Raw genomic sequence first — 20,142 nt, 5'->3', positions numbered from 1 at the left:
TAACACTACAACAGAAAATTTTTGAAAAATACACATACACACATTCATGCACATACACAGAATAAGTCCCTGGCTAATTGGTTATAAATTAGCATTTGAAGGCATTTGAAAAATTCCTTAAGTAAGGCTAATTCTTCCAGGAATTATGAATCTACGTATCTTGTATAAAGTACAGTCCTTTGCACTTTACTTTAACTAATACGCTCACAGGTGAGTCTGTGTATTGATTGGTTCCTTTCTTTAAATTCTTCACTTTATTTTCTTCTTGAGTCCTTACAAAAAGAATGATGACATTGAAGACTTTTGGTTTTTATTCTTTTCTTCTTATTTCAATTTTAGAAATATTTGGTAATGAAAAGTATTGTTAGTCTACTGATTTATACTAAGCTATGTTAAGAAATAACTTCCAGTGTGTTTGTACCCGCAGGTTGGTGATAGTATTGTTCACAAAGCGAGAGAGACCTTGGAACGAGCTATTAAACTGGTGAATGATACCAAGAAATGGGGCGCTAGGGTTGTATATGGAGATACTGACAGGTAATGAACTCTCTGCTTTATAGTTGTCCTTTTACATCTCTTCAGATATTCATTTCAGTGTTTGAACTAGCTTAAGGGTAATCCTTGCTAAAAACAGAGTTCTACTTAAGTCCTTCCCAATCCTTATGATCTTGTGATTCTGATTAGCTCAAGTCCTGACTTAACAGATAAGATCTTAAGAGACAGAAGATTTAGGTGTCCTGAGCCAGACTTGTAGAGATTCCCATGGCATCCCTGTAGGTAGCCAGGTAGATAGTGATCTGCAAAAATACTGTATACACAGGAGTCTAGTCTATAAAGAAACCACTTTTAAAAATGTAAATGATTCCTCATATAGGTGCAGCTCTGTGAATTTAAATGTCTGTCTTAATTTTGAAAGGTACTACCAAAGCCGTGAGTGTAACTTTTCACTAGGTCCCAAAATCTTTTTGATCTTCTACAAAAAGTGCCTATAGGCACATAAAGTTTTCCATTTGATTCCAGAAGGCTCACAGTCTTCCTGAAGCCCATCATCCGTGGACTGAAAAAGGACAGGACTCCCTCTGAGTCCTAAATTAATAACTTCAGCCTGGTTGCTTGCTTTGGTATTTATTAGGGCCCAGGTATTTATGTACCATCTTATTTGTATGACTTATTAAAATTCTTCTAGAATATAGGTATTATGCAGATTTCATAGAGTCTGATATTCTTTTCATATGGAAGGCTTAGTGTCACAGTGGGATCATGCTAAGAGCACTTGCCTCGGGAGCTCTGATCACTAGCAGAGCAGTAGGAGATAACGCTTCTAATCATTACAAACAGCTTCTAGGTAATCTTTAAACAGCATTTAATCTTCTCCATTCTTTAATGCGCATGCAGTCAGCATAATCATATTAATGCTGAATGAGACCTTACCTCATACAGCAGCTGTTTCATTACTAACAGGTGGGGATACTTTCAAGTTATCCAGGCCCTGATTATCCAGAGTCTCTACTCCTCCCCATCAAAAGCCACTCTGAAGTTTGAGTATTTTACTGCTTTGTAAAACCACCTCTGCTGAGTAGTCCAACAAAATAAGAGTTACTAGAACATCATTTCACCCCTTGTTAGCAGAGCTCCTTGCAAAATATTTAGGGAAGAGGACAAAGTTAAACCTTTAAATTGTTGAGTTTAATTCAGGATCGTACGTGTCCATGGTTGATACCATACACAGAGAATCAGAAGTTGGCATGATTCTGATTGTCATAATTTTGTTTAGCCTTTAAGTTCTTTAAGAATTCAAACCAAAAAACACAGATTCACAGAATGTCAGCTGGAAGACGATTTCGGTGCTATTTAGGTCAGCAGTTTTCACACTGTCAGGAGGAACCATTAGAGGCACATTCACAGGTACTGCCTAAAAGCACATTGTACGCAACTGATAAATTATTGAACACTGCATCCGAAACTTTTTTAAAAAAATTTTTTTAATAAATAAATAAATAATGATAATAAAAGCACATTTCCCCATGTCTAAAATCCCCAGCTCATCAGCAGTGGAGCCATAAAGTAGTACTCAGTGTTTTTTTATTCCCAGCTGGTGCTTTCTCTTAAGTCAGAATTCACAGGTGTTTTATGATTCCAATCAAATAAATTTATTCATCATTTCATTGAAATATACTGTATGAGGGCAAGTCACTCCAGGACATGCACTATCAGTGGTAATAGTATCACCCTAACAATACAAATTGGGAGCAAAACTTAAATAGTACTTAGATAGTACAACGGGTTTAGGCCCCACAAAGTTCAACCCCACCCAACAATACTTTATTCTTTACTAATTATTTTTTCTTACTATATTTACTTTTAACTTGTTTCTTTGAGAAGACAATAATGATAAATGACTGAGAAACACTGCTTTAGGGATAATAGATAATACTTGGTGAAGTGAAGAAGTTCTTAACAGAGAATGAGGAGATCTGGATTCCCTTTCTAGCTGTACTCCTAGCTGATTATGTGGTCATTAACAAATCACTTAGCCCCTCTGAAACTCAATTGTCTTAAAATCAGAATGAAGGAAATCTGATAGATGATGGTGAATGACCATTGCCTCCCTCCAATTTCAAGACTGCTGTTTTGGGGCGCCTGGGTGGCTCAGTGGGTTAAAACCTCTGCCTTCAGCTCAGGTCATGATCCCAGGGTCCTGGGATCAAGCCCCACATCGGGCTCTCTCCTCAGCGAGGAGCCTGCTTCCCCCCCACCCCTCTCTGCCTGCCTCTCTGCCTACTTGTGATCTCTGTCAAATAAATAAATCTTAAAAAAAAAAAAAAAGACTGCTGTTTTTATGAATCTTGGGGTCTAGGTAAGGGAGATCAGTTACCAAAGCATCAAAAGTACTTTTAGAAGGGTGTTTCTCTTTCTAAAGCAGTTATGCATTGTTGTCCATTTAGAAAGTATAATAAACACACTGCAGTTAGATTTTTTTATTAAAATATAATTGACAGGGGCACCTGGGTGGCTCAGTGGGTTAAGGCCTCTGCCTTCAGCTCAGGTCATGATCCCCGGGTTCTGGGATCGAGCCCCGCATCGGGCTCTCTGCTCCGCGGGGGGCCTGCTTCCCTCCCTCTCTCTGCCTCTCTGCCTACTTGTGATCTCTGTCTGTCAAATAAATAAATAAAATCTTTAAAAATAAATAAATAAAATAAAATATAATTGACATACAGTATTAGCTTCAGGTGATCAATACAGTGATCTGGCAATTATATACATTATAAAATGCGCACTATGATAAGTGTAGCTACCAACTGTCACCATACAAAGTTACAATATTATTGACTTTTTGACACCTTACAATATTATTAACTAGTAGTTCAAATAGTTATTTTATAGAATAATGGTTCTCAATCATATTTACTGCATCCTCATGGGATGTGACCTGCTCCCATCAGTTAATAAGAGTTGTCTAGAATCTCTTGGATCAACTATACTCAAATTTTAAAAATAAATTTTTTTTATTTATTGTTATTTTTTTTAAAGATTTTCTTTATTTGAGAGAGAGAGAGAGAGAGCATGAGAGGGGAGGAGGTCAGAGGGAGATCAGACTCCCCATGGAGCTGGGAGCCCGATGCAGGACTCGATCCCGGCAACTCCCAAGCTGAAGGCAGTTGCTTAACCAACTGAGCCACCCAGGTGCCCAAAAATAAAAATTGTTTTAAAAGAATCTCTTGGGGGCGCCTGGGTGGCTCAGTGGGTTAAGGCCTCTGCCTTCGGCTCAGGTCATGGTCCCAGGGTCCTGGGATCGAGGCCCGCATTGGGCTCTCTGCTCAGCAGGGAGCCTGCTTCCTCCTCTCTCTCTGCCTTCCTCTCTGCCTACTTGTGATGTCTCTCTGTGTCAAATAAATAAACAAAATTAAAAAAAAAAAAAGAATCTCTTGGGAAATTCATCTGATTATAGTTGAGAAAGACCTCCTAAGTTATTCTAATATCCCCACTCACTTTCTACCATGTGAAAATCACTGCTCTATATGTGTACTTGGATCTCTCAACCCAAAGATAAATGTTAATTAACTAGATTAAAAGCATAAGTGACAGACAAAGAAATTCATCTTAAAATTGTCTCTTCATATGTAGGCTATTCACCTCCATTCTGTTAAGTGACCTTCCAGTGATCTTGGCCAGCTGTCTTGAAACTTAGCTCCAAATAAAACTGGCCAAAACAACATAGATGGACTCAAACCCACTAACTACTGGATAAAATCTCATATACCCTCTAATAAAATACTTTTAAGATAACAAATTCATCGAGGTATACTAAGTGCACAATTGTTTAAAAATGCACAGCGTGTAGTTCAGTAAATACGTGTATAGATCCGTGAACCCAATTACCACCTCAGTAAGGGGGTACAGAACATTTCTGCCAATGTAGGAAGTTCTTTTGTATCCCTTCACAATCAGTCCCTCACTTTCATCCCCTACCACCAGGCAGCCACTTACGTGATTCTATTACCACAGCTTAGTTTTTCCTGTCCTAGCGTTTTATAGAAATGTGTATATATGTACTTTAATTTCAAAGCGTCTTCATCATCATTGCACCTGACCATTTTAAGCATAGTGATCTTTTAAAAAACAAATTTGGGGGGCGCCTGGGTGGCTCAGGGGGTTAAAGCCTCTGCCTTCGGCTCAGGTCATGATCCCAGGGTCCTGGGTTCGAGCCCCACATCGGGCTCTCTGCTCAGCAGGGAGCCTGCTTCCTCCTCTCTCTCTGCCTGCCTCTCTGCCTACTTGTGATCTCTGTCTGTCAAATAAATAAATAAATAAAATCTTTAAAAAAAAAAAAAAGTTTGGCAGTTACACCTCAAGTTAAACATACCTTTACATTGGACTCATCAGTTCTACTTCTGGATATTTACCTAAAGCAAATTTAAATTTAGGTCCACAAAAAGACCTGAAGCAGATGTTTATTGCAGCTTTATTTATAACAGTCTAAAACCACAAACAACCCAAATTTCCACCAAAGGGTGAATGGATAAACAAATGTAGCATATCCATACAATGGACTATTACTCAGCAATAAAAAGGGACCAGTTACTCTTACTTCAGCAACACGGCTGAATCTCAAGAACAAGCTGAAAGAAGCCAGACATAAGACAGTACATACTATATAGTTCCACTGATATAAAATTATTGAAAGAAAAAAAAAAATCTGCAGTAATTAATAGCAGGGTTGCCTAGGGCCAGGAGTGAAAAAGTATTACAAAGCAGCACATGGGAATTTTAGGGGGTGATGAAAATGTGCTTTGTTTTTCTAAGGTATCATAGATTTAGTGGCTTAAACAACAGAAATTTGTTTTCTCACAGTTCTGGAAGCTCAAAGTTCAAGATCAAGTGTCAGCAGATATGGTTTCTCTTGAAGCCTCTCTCTTTGGCTTACAGGTGGTTACCTTCTTTCTGTGTCCTCACATGACCTTTCCTTTGTTCACATGTATCCCTGGTATTCCTTTGTATATTCAAATATTCTTTTCTTATGAGGACACCAGTAAGATTAGGCTCATCTCACCACCTAACCTAGGGCCTCTTTTTAACTTAATCACCTCTTTAAAGTTCCTGTCTCCCAAGTATACTTACATTCTGAGATCCTGGTGTTAGGGCTTCAACATATGAATTTTAGGGGGACACAGTTCAGCCCATAAGAAGGCTATGTATTTGTCAACATTCATGGAACTGTACACTTAAGATGTATTCAATTTGTTATATTCAAATTATATCTCAGTAAAGTTGCTTTTGAAAATAATCTTTCAAAAGGAAGTTTTAAAATCTGTTTTAAAAATAAAGTTGTATTGGTGTAATCAGCATCAGATGGGCCTAGCAAAAAAAATATTGTAGAAAGCTTCAAGTGGTTTGGAGTATAGCCTTTAAAATTAATTTAGATTGAGACCATTTTTATTTTAAAGACCTTAAGTGATACTGAATAAATATTCATTTTCTTAAACTTTTCATATCAGATTCTAAGTATTATCTCCAGTATTGGCAGAGAAAGCTTTTCCAAAGAAACCATCCAAACGAGATTTGAGGTCGAATATAAAAAACATTTAAGAAATAAGAGATTGGTTTAGGTGGCCCCAAGACTAGGAGCAAGAATCTTAAGATCATGTTTCAAGATAGTGTTCATTTCTGCTATTTAATATCTTTTCATTAAAATTATAAGCAAAGGGGCGCCTGGGTGGCTCAGTCAGTTAAGCGTCCAACTTTTGATTTCAGCTCAGGTCATGATGTCGGGGTCACGGGATTGAACCCTGCATTGGACTCCATGCTTCAGTACGGAGTCTGCTTGAGATTCTCTCTCTCCCTCTGTCCCTCCCCCTGCACTCACTCACTCTGTCTCTCTCTCTCTCTCAAAGTAAATAAATGATAAAATTTGCCAAAAAATTATACATGAAGATCAACTTTATAATTCTTATTTAAATATGTTTATTAGCTATTAGTTTTGTTGATCACAGATTGTGCTATTATTCTGCATTATGCTGGAGAAAAATACCCATACTTTTGGGGGGGGTTTGTTACATTTTTTTGAGTATTTTTTGTATTGCAGTTTTTTATTTATATTAGAAATTCTTCCTTCTTGACCTTCATAAACTGCTCTTGGAATTGTACATTAGAAATATCTTTCTAAAATTCAGATTAGACAGTGTTTTTTTTTTAGATTGTATTTATTTATTTGACAGACACACAGTGAGCAAGGAAACACAGGCAGGGGGAGTGGGAAGAGGGAGCAGCAGGCTTCTCGCCGAGCAGGGAGCCCAATGTGGGGCTCAGTCCTGGGACCCTGGGATCATGACCTGAGTCGAAGGCAGACGCTTAACAACTGAGCCACCCAGGCGCCCTGACAGTATCTTTCAAAAAACATTTTTAGTGTATACCATTTACCCAGAAATTTCACTGATAGAAATTTGTTCTCGCTGTGTCTCTCTCTGTCAAATAAACAATAAATAAAATTTTTAAAAATAATAATTAAAAGAACTAAACAATGTGGAAAAATGTTAAGATGTAAAGCTAAATGAAAGGAGAAAGTTATCCAGCAATAATGATCTGTGATCCCAGATGAGAAGAGATTTACAGATACACCCAGAAAGGTTTGTAGTGCCTTTTTTCTGAATGGTATGCTTAGGTGGCTGTTTTCTTCTTTGTCCTTTATGTTTTCTAACGTTTCTTCGGAACTTATATTATGAAATATATGTGTGTCTTTTTTAAGTTGTCTTTTAAGAGAACATAGACTCCCATCTCTTAATGGGAAGAATGTCAGAATCACACTGTTAAGACCATGTGGGATAGCAGATACTGTTTCTTTGGACAGTACAGTCTGCCATAAGGAAGTTTACTCCCATATCACAAGTAAATTTTCCATTTCTTTATAATCACATTTTCTCTTATTTTAGGACTGGTGTAATTGTGTGTCATATAAAGCCATTATTATCTAGGAATAACCCACAACCTTCTTGGCAGCTCTGACAGCTAAGCTGGTCTCTGTGTAGCCAAACTAGAAATACTAAATGTCTTAAAGATCTGTAATAAGATAGACAGGGAAAGTATGGCAAAACAAGAAAATTTAGATAGGAAGCAACTTAATAAGGAAGAGGGTGTTGGGGGAGGTTTTCTTTGGTATTAGAGTATTAGCCAGGAAAGTTACTCTTGATGAAACTTTATTATTAAAATGACTTCCTCGTTTTTTAATCCTCTTAGTATGTTTGTGCTACTGAAAGGAGCCACTAAGGAGCAGTCTTTTAAGATTGGTCAGGAAATTGCTGAAGCTGTAACTGCTACCAATCCTAAACCAGTGAAATTGAAGTTTGAAAAGGTAAGAGAATATATTAGTACTAGTAATCACATATAAAATTCACATACCTTCTAGAGATTTTGGACTTGCAGAATACATTTTCAGAATCAGTAGTAGTATAGGGTCTACAAAGTGTAGACCCTATAGTAGTAGTAGTAGTAGGGTCTATAAAGTGTAGACCCTATAGTAGTAGTAGTAGTAGGGTCTACAAAGTGTTAAATTTAAAATACTTTCCCTTAGTTTTGTGTAATTTTCTCAAAAAATTTTTAGTAGTGTCTTTATGTAAAAATAAAAAGATTGTTCCAGTTAACTTGCTTTGTAACAGACCACCTCCAAACTTAATGATGTAAAACAGTCACCCTTTTTATTAATAATGCTTAGAGATTTTATGGGTCAGGAATTCAGAAAGGGTGCAGCAGAGATGGCAGGTCTCTGCTCCTCAATGCTTAGGTCCTTAGCTGGGAAAATTTAAAAGCTGAAGGTAATCCAACCAACAGCTAATGGCTGAAATTCGCTTACTCACTCTACCATCTGGGGGTTGATGCTGGCTGCTGTTTGCAGCAGCATCTGGGGCTGTCAGCTGGAACACCTACACTTGGTCTTTCCCTGAGACTATGTGTTCTTCCTCACAGCATGATGGGACTAAGTTCCAGGATGAATATTCCAAAGAAAAACAGATAAAAGCTGTTTTGCTTTTTTTGACCTTGTCTCAAAGTCACACAGCATCATAGCCTGTCTAGATTTAAGAGAGAACATAGACTCCCATCTCTTAATGGGAATAATGTCAGAGTCACGCTGTTAAGACCACGTGGGATAGCAGATACTATTTCTTTGGACAGCAGAGTCTGCCATAAGGACCTTAGACTATTTTCATTTTACTTTAGATATCAAATATGTATTTAATTCTTTCTATATAACGGATACTAAGCTAGGAGAGGTGTGGCATGCAAAGAAGCACAAGACAATAGTCCCACTCTCTAAGAGCCAATACCTAAAAGGAAAAATTAGAAATCTTTTATTTTAAACTTACAGAAAGTCTCATGAGAGCAGTCTCCTTAAACACATAAGAGCACAGATAAAAGGAGATACTATGTCCTCCTGGGCTGGATGGGGAGACCCCGTGTAGGAGGTAATATTGCACTGTGTCTCAGAAAAATGGTTAGATTTTCAATAGGCAGCCATGGGGCTGCAGTCATTCTGCATAGAAGAAAATGGTATGTAGGAGAATATGGAGTTAGAAAAACACAATATTGGGAATAGAGAGTACAGGGAGAGAAGTCTGGAAAATAGAGTTGAGACCAGATTGCTGAGTGTCTTGAATGCCAAGCTAAAGTGTTTAAACTGACTCAGAAAAGTTCATTAAACAAGAGTATGACATAATCAGAGGTGTTTGGGGAGGATTGTCCTCATGATGGTATACAAGATGGATTGGGAGAGTGGAATCTCAAGATAGGGTGCAACCTGCATAGCCTGAACTAAGGAAAATGAAGAAAGGACAATTCAAGAGATACTGAGAAAGAAGGAATGATAGGAGTTAGAAGTGATTGATTTAAGAGAACAGGTGTGAAATGGGTGAAAGTACCTACTTCGCAGCAAGAATTGTACGAGAAGAGATTCAAAGATTAGGATATGGTATTGCCCTGAAGAGTGAGCATTCTAATTGGCTCACAGACAGGGAGAACAGCTAGAAAATAGTGAGAATGAGTGCTGTCCTAGAAGTACACATATGGTGTGGACACTCACTCAACCCTTCTGGCATGACACCAGAAATGAAAATTTACCTGAAATACATCACAGACCTAACATAAAAACAAAAAAGGCAAACCTTCTTAAAGAAACTAAACACTAGTTAAGGATTATGATGTATATGTTCATGATGAATATTGGTCTGTAGTTTTTTCTTGTATTGAATTTGGGCCCCCCCAAAAAAAGGCTAGTTTCGTAAAACGAGTTAGAAATGTTCCCATGTATATAAGATTAGTATGGTTATTTTTTCTTAAATCGTTGATGGAATTCACCAGTGAATCTCTCTGATCCTCATATTTTATTGGAGAGAGAGGGAGGGAAGTCATAGATTTTTAATTACAAATTAAACATCTTTAATAAATATTGAAATATTCAGGTTTTCTTATGTCAGTTTTGATAACTTGCAGTTGTCAAGAAATTTTTCCATTTCTCCTAGGTCATCATATTTATTGGCATTAATTATTTATACTTCCTATGATTTTGATTTCTATAAGACCTTTAGTAACATCCCTCCTTGCTATTGATAATTTGTTTTTTCTTATTTATTTATTTATTTATTTTGCCTTGATCATCTAGCTAGAGGTTTTTCCATTTACTGAACTTTTTGAAGAACATTTCCTTAATTTCCAGTCTTTATTATTTCCTTCTTTATACTTACTTTGGGGTTAGTTTGCTTTTCTTTTCCTGGCTTCTTAATTTAGAAGTTTGAGTCATTTATATTAAATATTTTTTAATGTAAATATTTTAAGATGTATATTTCCCTCTAAATATTACTTTAACTTCAAATTTTGGTATCTTGTATTTCCATTATTATTCATTTGTTTCAATGATATATCTACTGTCATTTAGAATTATGTTAAGTACTAAATATTTAAGGATATTCCAGAAATCTTTTTGTTATTATTTCCAGTTTAATTCCATTATGGTCAAAAATGCACTGTGTATGATTTTAATGCTTTTAAGTTTATTGAAATGTGTCCTTTGGTCCAGCATATGGTTGGTCTTAATGAATATTCCCATGTGACCTTAAAAGCTATCTGTATTCTGCTTATGGGAATGTCCTATAAGTGTCACTTAGCTTAAGTTAATAGTGGTATTGTTGAAGCCTTCTATATTCCTAATGATTTTCTGTCAATTTCTAAGAGAGAGGTGCTGAAGTTTCCAAGTATAATCATGGTTTTGCCTATTCCTTCTTGTTCTGCCAGTTTTTATTTCATACACTTTGAAGTTTTCTTATTAGGTACATACATATTCAGGATTATGTATCTTCCTGACAAATTGATACTTTTATCTTTGATAATATTTCTTATCTTGAAGCCTACTTTTTCTGATATTAATATACCTACTCTAGCTTTGTTTTGATTAGTGTTAGCATGTGTATCCTTTTCCATTTTTTATTTGTAACCTTTCTATGTCCTTACATTTGAAGTATACTTTTAGTAGTTTATTGCTGTATCTCACTTTTTGGTTAGATCCAACCTGATTACTTCTGCCTTTTAGTTGGGTTGTTTAGACCATTTACATTTAATGCAATTATTGATAAAGCTTGGGGACAGAGAAAAGGACCAATTTGGTAGCATTAAAAGGAGGTGGAGGGCCCATGACTGTCATCCTAGGAATTTATCCAGTAGATTATTCCATGCAAGGTTGTTCACTGGAACACAATTTGTAATAACAAAAGGTTGGAAACATCCAAATTGACCCACAGTAGTAAGTAACTAGTTACGTAAATTGCGATACCTTCCCATAATGGACTATTATGTATCTATAAAATAAATTGAGCTTTCTGTACTAGCATAGAATGCTCTCCAAGATACATTATCAAATGAAATAAGCAAAGTACAGAATGATATATATGGTAAGCTACCATTATGTGTATAAGTATCTCTGGAAAGGTACACAGGAAATCAATAACAGAGGATGCCTCTAAGGCAGGGAAAGTAGAGGCAGGAGGACCAGGGCTTTTCATTGTATATTCTCTTATAACTTCTAATTTTGTACTTACAACTTTTAAATATGTAGGTGTTAAAGTAATTTTTAATTGTTTAAGTAGATATGATTGATGACTTTTGAGAGAGTTGTGTCAGCTACAGTAGGGGCAAAAATTTGATAGTGCAAACAAAGGAGCTGAGTGGTAAGGAAGTAAAGACAACTCATTTTGTATGCTTTCCCCTCTGAATGTTGTATCATGAATTTAATTGGTGCTCAACCATATTTAGATTCTGTGTATGTGTAATTAATATTTAGCTAAAGATAAAAAAAGACATAAAAATAAAATATTTGTGGTAGGGGAAAACTGTTACTGAGAGGCATTTTGTGAATCCATTACAGGTATATTTGCCCTGTGTCTTACAAACAAAAAAGAGGTATGTGGGTTACATGTATGAAACACTGGAACAAAAGGATCCAGTATTTGATGCAAAAGGAATAGAAACAGTCAGAAGAGATTCCTGCCCTGCTGTTTCTAAGGTAAGTTTTACCTACCTTGTTTTCGTCCTTAAGAAGTAAGTCGCTAAAAAATCTGGTGAAAATCCTTAAGCACACATCACTGTGGCCCTCCTAGCCTCTGTGACTGTGTATAACTATTAGTGGAGGAACTATATGATTTTTGAGAATTTCATTTCTAATGAAAACAACTTAATTTGATTTTAGTCCTTTGTTTCTGACTTCTTCCCACAACGTATCTTTTATCACAACTGCTAAAAAAACAACACATGAACTTGATAAGAATTTCCTGCCTATCACCTAGAGATGATAATGTTATCATGACAACACTGAAAACCTAGGGAGCAGGATAAGGAAACTAGCAACAGAATAATTTTATAAGTAATTCACTGTAGATCAACTGAAATTTTATTTACTTGAATGATTAAATACAAGTTAGATTTCTGAACAGTGGTACCATAAATTACCTAAATTTCTCAACCACAGTAATTGTAACCAATAGTATTTTGTACGTTTTCTTTACTGACTCACTTTACTCACTTCTTTACCCAGACTCCTTCTATAACAAACCAAATATAAGTGGCATAAATGGAACAATACTCTACACACTGATTTTTATAAGAGCATAAAAAGGACAATACATAATTGTCAATGTCAGTATATTATGCTGTATATATAATGTTATATAATTTGAGATGTTTAATACTAGTTTCTGAAGAGATCTCATCCAGTGCATTCTTTCTCTAAGGGTAGAATCATACTTAAGCCAAATTAGCAAACTGAGTAAATATGTATTGGTTCCAGTATTCATAATAAGATACAGAACTTTAACCTAGAACTAATAAAATTCAATCTGCTACATAAATCCACTGCATGTCAGAAATACTCCCAGCATAGAGAATTCTTTCATAATCAATATATATTTCTTGACAGTATGAAAAAGCAAAAGACTGATTTTGATTTTGCTGCTTGGTGATATGACACTTAAACTTCTGTCGGTCCAGCTGAGTCTGTAACAGGCAAATAAAAAACAATACATGAAATTATGTCTGGCTTCTTGTGCTTAAGTATTTCATGTTACTCATTACATAGCAAATATTTTATTTGCATGTTATTTTGATATGATTTTCCTCAAACTACGTGATACTCTTTTTAGAAATAGCAAGTTATATAAGATCTCCAAAATATTTTCCAATTTTTAATAATTTTTATTATCCAGTTACTGTGAATAGCAGATTGTTTAGGTAGATAGCAAATTACTTAGTAGTTACATAGTTGAAAATATAACAATGATGAATGTACTAGGGGATATTTTTATAAGCATATCCTTTTTTTTAAGATACTTGAGCGTTCTCTAAAGCTGCTATTTGAAACAAGAGATATAAGTTTAATTAAACAGTATGTTCAGCGACAATGTATGAAGCTTCTGGAAGGAACAGCCAGCATCCAAGATTTTATCTTTGCCAAGGAATACAGAGGAAGTTTCTCCTATAAACCTGGAGCTTGTGTGCCAGCCCTTGAACTTACAAGGTAATGATTCACACCACAGTAGAACTCTCAGTACCTAGCAAGCGTAGTCCTGGGATTCTGAATGGTTTGGAGTAGATGAAAAGACCGCTAGTCCACAGGCACACAGTTTCTTCACCTGCCCAGACAAAGCCTCACAAAGGTACATAGATGCTCTCCTATACTGTGTAAACTCTGAAGAGGAAGGAGGAATTCCTCTTTTGGGCTTCCCTTGAGAAACTACATTCAGTGAAATCATAATCTGGTACAGAGCTTGAATTGTTTTTCCACATCAGAATCACTAGGTAGTCCTTAATATGAGTCTACCAGAGCACTTAAATGGTATCATTCTAAAATCCGATCATCTAACCAGCTAAATTTCCTCTTCTCTTTCACTGTTAGGTTTATGAGAGTTCTTATTCTAAAGAGAGAGAAAACATTTTAAGCTAGTTGGTATCTGGCAACTCATGTTGTTTTTCAGGTAGCAATGATTTACAATGTAAGTTGTTGTTTTAGAAAAAAAAACAACTTTAAAAATATCTTTTATTTAAATTAATAAAAACTAAAATTAGAAAGATTTAAATAAAATAGTTAAATAAGAAAAAGATTTAAATCTATTTATTAAATCTTTTAATCTTTAAAGATTTCATTTATTTATTTGAGGAAGGGAGAGGACGAGCGGTGGGGTGAGGAAGGGCAAAGGGAGAGGGAGAAGCAGGTTTCCCACTGAGCAGGGAGCCTGAAGTGGGGCTTGATCCCAGGAACCTGAGGTCATGACCTGATCTGAAAGCAGATGCTTAACTGACTGAGCCCCACCTAAGTTTTAAACTTCTATCTGCTTGGTGCTCATTAAGTCAGGTGTATATAGCTCTCAAAAGAATTGTAACTCTGGGAACCTGGGTGGCTCAGATGGCTGGGTATCTGCTTTCAGCTCAGGTCGTGATCTCCAGGTCCTGGAATTGAGCCCCACGTTGGGCTCTTGACTCAGCTGGAAGTCAGCTTCTCCCTGTGCCTCTACCCCTGCTCGTGCACATGCTCGCTCGCTCGCTCGCTCTCTTTCTCTCTCTCCCCCGCCATGAATAAATTTAAAAATCTGTAAAAAAAAAAAAAAAAAAAAAAAGTTGTAACTCTAACATAAAGGTACCCCTTGTATTCTCATGGTTTCATAATTGTTTAATTATCACTTAATTTTCCAGTAAAATGCCGTCCATAACAGTTTTTGAGTGAATATCTGTCTGGATTTAAATAGGAAAATGCTTACTTACGATCGGCGCTCCGAGCCTCGAGTTGGAGAGCGAGTGCCCTACGTGATCATCTGTGGGGCGCCCGGAGTGCCACTTATCCAGCTGGTGAGGCGCCCGGTGGAAGTGCTGCAGGACCCGGCTCTGAGACTGAATGCCACCTACTATGTCACCAAGCAAATCCTGCCGCCCCTGGCAAGAATCTTCTCGCTCATCGGTATCGATGTCTTCGGCTGGTACCACGAGTTACCAAGGGTAAGCCTCGCCTCGCCAATGGTCCACCGATGCTGTGTCTGTAGAGAGAATTCACTGGCAGTTTCCAGTAGAACTAAAGAGTTTAAGTGCTATGAGAGGCAACACGGATGCTCTATTATCCTAAACTGACAAAGGCTCCACCGTCTTCTGGTTTCCTAAAAGAAATTAAGTTTTCTACAAACACCGTCCCAGCTGCTGTCACACTGGCCAAATTATATAAGAGTAAAATAAATTCTGCAGCTATTTCGGATAAATTTTCATAATAAACCAGCTAATAAAAAGTAAATGAAGGAGAGCAAAAATTCCTTCAGAATGGGTGCTTAAGAAATGTATGTAGTATGTGTACCTCGACATAGTGCTTGAAGAAATCAGACTAACGAAATGATGTTAAAAGAGCATTATACTAAAGTAAAACCTGGAACTTGGAATATTGGCCAAGGGAATTTTGCTTGAACGCTTGAACTCCTAGTTAACTCCCTGGCAGCCTGGAGGAGCAGTCTGTGATTGGATAATCGTCTGGGAAACACGAGTCTTGGAGAGGACTTTTATCTACTGTTCAGAATTGGATCTGCTCAGTCATCTGCTGTTGTCTCAGACTACGAAAGACTCATGGTGTCTAGGCAAACTAGTAAAAGTTGATCCTCTAATTACTTTTAATTTCTCAACAAGCATGTATGGCCTCAGGGAAAGAATGAACTTGGAAACGAAGGTGGGAGGTACACTGGCCACCTTCTGTCTTCTGGGTCCTAGCTCTGCACCAGAAGGCTCTGACAACTTTCCGTTTCATCAGCAAGAATGCTAAATCAATGGCATTTGTAAGAGTTTGGCCTAATAATAACTTCGATACATAGTGATTAAAAGATACCAGGAGGAGACCAAGGGTATAATAACAACATGAAAATGTTATTTCAGTACCAGAAATAGTACGAGAAAGAGTACCAGAAGACCGATCTCTGAAACTAGTATTACCTTCCAATGAAGAATGTTTAGGTGACACATATCTAATTTCATCTGGAATGTTCCAGGTTTACTCTTGCTTGAATTTTGTATCCTACTGCCTACTAAGTTATTTTTAACCTTCTAACTTGCCTTGTTTCCCTGGCCCACTTGTGCGGCCTGAAACAGTATCTACTCTCAACCTGGATTTCTTCCACTGTCCTCTCTAATCTCCTGTGTCCTGTATGATCTCACACTGTATATCTCAGCCAAAAACTGAGTGACAGAGACCCATTTTCTTCCCCTACCTAAGTACATATATACTCAGATGATATTAATATTTAGGTTCTGTTACAGGAAGGATTTTGTTCATTTCTGTATCCCCATTATGTAGGACAGTACCTGACGTATAGTAGCTATTCGTTATTTGTTAGGTCAATGAAGTAATGCCTTCATAAACCTCTAATTAACATAACAGTAGCAGCTCTGCTATGAAGCTGGATCAGACTTTTTTTTTTAAGTTTTATTATTTTAATTCCAGTATGGTTAACATACAGTGTTCCTTTAGCTTCAGGTATACAGTGTAGTGACTAAGCAGTTCTGTCCGTTACTTAGTGCTCACCGTGATGTACAAAAGTGTCTTCTGTAATCCGCGTCACCCATTTCACTCCCCTCTCAGCCCACCTCCCTGAAACTTATTTCTGAATTGATGTTTTTATAGATCCAGAAAGCCACCAGCTCCTCTCGAAGTGAACCTGAAGGGCGAAAAGGCACTATTTCACAATATTTTACTACTTTACATTGTCCTGTGTGTGACGACCTGACTCAGCATGGCATCTGCAATAAATGTCGGAGCCAGCCTCAGCATGTCGCGGTCATCCTCAACCAAGAAATTCGAGAGCTGGAACGTAAACAGGAGCAGCTTGTAAAGGTATGACCTTGTTAGATAAACCCAGAATCCCAGGCAATCTGATTCTTTAGGGAAATGTCATCAATACTTGAAATAGAGTTTGAGATATGAAACTGGGTGAAAAGCAAACTAAAGATTCTAAGTTAATAAACTTTAAAATATCAAAAATACCATAATTGAACTAAATTATTTAAAGATGGATTGTTTTGGATATTAACCCCTTATCAGAGATGTCATTTGCAGATCTCTTCTTCCATTCCATAGGTTGCCTTTTAGTTTTATTGATTATTTCATAACTTTTTGTTTTTATGGACTAGTGTACTGTGTTTATTAAAACCTAGAACTACAATGTTCTTCCACCCAATTTCTTTTATAATTAGTATTTTTTTTAAAGGAAGTGCCAATTTCTCTACCATAGTTACATACCATTCTCATAAAAATCCAGTTGTCCTACAGAATTGCTAGTAAACTTGGAAGGCTCACAGTTCTAAGAGTCCAGATAGAAAATAGTTAACATGACTAGGTCTTTTTTTTTTTTTTTAAGATTTTATTTATTTATTTGACAGATCACAAGTAGGCAGAGAGGCAGGCAGAGAGAGGAGGAAGCAGGCTCCCTGGTGAGCAGAGAGTGCGATGTGGGGCTCAATCCCAGGACCCTGAGATCATGACCTGAGCCGAAGGCAGAGGCTTTAACCCACTGAGCCACCCAGGCACCCCAACATAACTGGGTCTTAATCTGTGCAAGAGAACTCTTACAAATGAGTTAGCTGTCACAGAGGGGTTAAATAATTTGCCCCGTGTTGCACTGCTAATAAGCAGCTGGCTGGGATACAGGCATAAAATGCAGAGATGATTTTTCAAATATGGGAATTTTAGCAGAAATAAACAACAGAAATCTCTTGAAAGAAGTTGGAAAGTGAAATCTGAAGAAAAATTATCTAGCACGTTTTTTAAAAACAAAGTATATTTCTTAAAGGAATGATTATATCTTACACCATCACATTTCATGTTACACTTTTAGCTTTCAGGCTAGAGAAAACAATTTTGGAGTGGAGTTTGTTTTGTCTCATTTTAGAAGAGCAATATATAAAGTAATTGAAATGTTTGAAAACCAGCCAAATAATTGAGAGGTAGTGGGAGTTAGTGGGAAATGAATTATGCTGATAATAATGACATCAGGATTCTAGTCTGGACTTCATAATGTCGGCTTTGTCCTTTGGCCTGTTTTATCGGCCTCTTTTATAGGCCCCATCTAGCTCTGATGTTGTAAATTCTCTTGTACAATCATCCTCACAGTCCTAAAGTATCCAAACCGCTACGTGAAGGCCAGGCTCTGCACCCTATCCTCAAGGTAAAGAAGCTGTTGAATCAAGACAGAATATCCGTCCACAATCCGTCAAACTTAGCTGCCACAAAGGTGACCAGGGAGAGAACACTTTTAAGAATTTGAATATTTTCTGAAGATATTTTCTGTTACACTCTACCCTCCATGCATACCATACTGAACTTTTAGGTCCATGAACGCACTTTAATTTCTTATGTGTTCTGGCCTTTTAAAATCCTATTCCTTCTGTCTGGAATGCTTTCCTCTACCTCCATTAATCATCATCTACAAGGAATCAGCTTAAACCCCTAGACCCGGTGAAGCCTTCCCCGCAGTGGGCTCCCGCCATAAGCTCTTCTGCCTTGCTGTGCCTGCGTGTGTGTCGGTCTTCCCCCGCTGGAAAGCTAGGGAGCCCAGTGAGGGTAGAGGCCCTCCGTTCTCGTACTGCTGCGTCAGCTGTGCCTGAGCAGAGTCCCGCCCAGGGTGGCAGTAAGAACTGGAACAAATGACCAGCTTCTTGCTGAATGCACAGGGAAGCAGCGGTATGTCATGGGAGCGATTACCAGGACATTTGCAGCCACTTCTGTGTTAGTGTTACGGTTCTAGTCTGTGCAACCACTGAAGTCACTGGGTGCTCCCAGCTTCTATTTTATAGGTTGCTGCCCTGGTGATAGCAACCAGCCCCCATAGCAGATTCTCTTGTTGGCTTCTATTACAAGGCACAAATGTGAGCAGGACCCCCGGAGTCCCACTGAAGTCAAAGGCTGTGTAGGTCTCTTCTCCAGACCTTCCTAGCTTCTGCCCTCAGTGACCTACACCACAGTAGTTGGTGCCATCGATTTAACGAGATCCCTCGGTCAGTATTAGGTCTTATTTCATATAGAAATACATAAAAGAAGGGATGTTGTTTTATAAATAAGGATGACTCATGATCTTTCAAAAGATATTTTAAACTTTAAAGCTTTTTTTAAGAATTAAAATGTGGGGGCGCCTGGGTGGCTCAGTGGGTTAAGCCTCTGCCTTCAGCTCAAGTCATGATCTCAGGGTCCTGAGATCGAGCCCCACATCGGGCTTTCTGCTCGGCGGGGGGCCTGCTTCTCCCTTCTCTCTGCCTGTCTCTCTGTCTACTTGTGATCTCTCTGTCAAATAAATAAATAAATATTAAAAAAAATAATTAAAATGTGTTTCCTGTATACTAAGTAATCTGTAGAAATTTTCATAAAGCAGAAATTATAGGAGATATAATAAGAAATAGAAATATAGTAATAGATTTTCACATGCTTCTCAACCCAAGAACAATCAAGTGATCAAAAAGTACAGTTATAGAAGATGTAAACAACATAAGGTAGACCTTATGATTATATATCGAACTCTGAAAGCCAGTATTCTAGGATACACCTTTTTTCAAGTGTTACAGCATGTTAAAAAATTGACCCTATCTTAGTCTGCAAAGAAAGCTTTTAATAAGGAGCACCTTTGTGGCTCAGTCAGTTAAGCATCTGCCTTCAGCGCAGGTCATGATCCCAGGGTCCTGATAGCGGGTTCCCTGCTCAGCCAGGAATCTGCTGCTCCTCTCTTCCAGTCTCTCTCTCAAATAAATAAAATCTTAAAGAGAGAGAGAGAGCCTTAATAAACTAACAAAAGTTGGAAGTACTACAGACATTTTATCAATGCAATGCTATAATGCTAGTAATTCATTTTAAACTCAGAAAACAAAATGATCATTACACTTGGAAACTTTAACTCTCTCTTAAACACACACATAAGATTCTAGACAGCCATGGCAGATCTCAGAGAAAAATTCATCGCCTTAAACACTTTTTTTTTATAAATTTTTTTTTAATTTTATTTTTTTATAAACATATATTTTTATCCTCAGGGGTACAGGTCTGTGAATCGCCAGGTTTACACACTTCACAGCACTCACCATAGCACATACCCTCCCCAGTGTCCA

At 37.3% G+C, this 20,142-nt stretch overlaps 1 protein-coding gene across 3 annotated transcripts in view; it reads left to right on the top strand.

Moving 5' to 3' along the window:
• REV3L (REV3 like, DNA directed polymerase zeta catalytic subunit) overlaps nucleotides 1-20,142 on the top strand; it is a 187,496-nt gene that overhangs the window by 163,958 nt on the left and 3,396 nt on the right. For all 3 annotated transcript variants that reach the window (XM_047734503.1, XM_047734501.1, XM_047734504.1), the window contains exons 26-31: nucleotides 428-537; nucleotides 7,732-7,846; nucleotides 11,903-12,040; nucleotides 13,356-13,546; nucleotides 14,772-15,018; nucleotides 16,676-16,885. In XM_047734503.1, the coding sequence (XP_047590459.1) occupies nucleotides 428-537; nucleotides 7,732-7,846; nucleotides 11,903-12,040; nucleotides 13,356-13,546; nucleotides 14,772-15,018; nucleotides 16,676-16,885 (1,011 nt within the window). The remainder of the gene's footprint in view (nucleotides 1-427; nucleotides 538-7,731; nucleotides 7,847-11,902; nucleotides 12,041-13,355; nucleotides 13,547-14,771; nucleotides 15,019-16,675; nucleotides 16,886-20,142) is intronic.

This window comes from Lutra lutra, chromosome 6 (assembly GCF_902655055.1).
Source record: "Lutra lutra chromosome 6, mLutLut1.2, whole genome shotgun sequence".
Classification (NCBI taxonomy): domain Eukaryota; kingdom Metazoa; phylum Chordata; class Mammalia; order Carnivora; family Mustelidae; genus Lutra; species Lutra lutra.
Note: the sequence above shows the minus strand (reverse complement) of the source record. Positions and strands in the feature narration are given on the sequence as shown.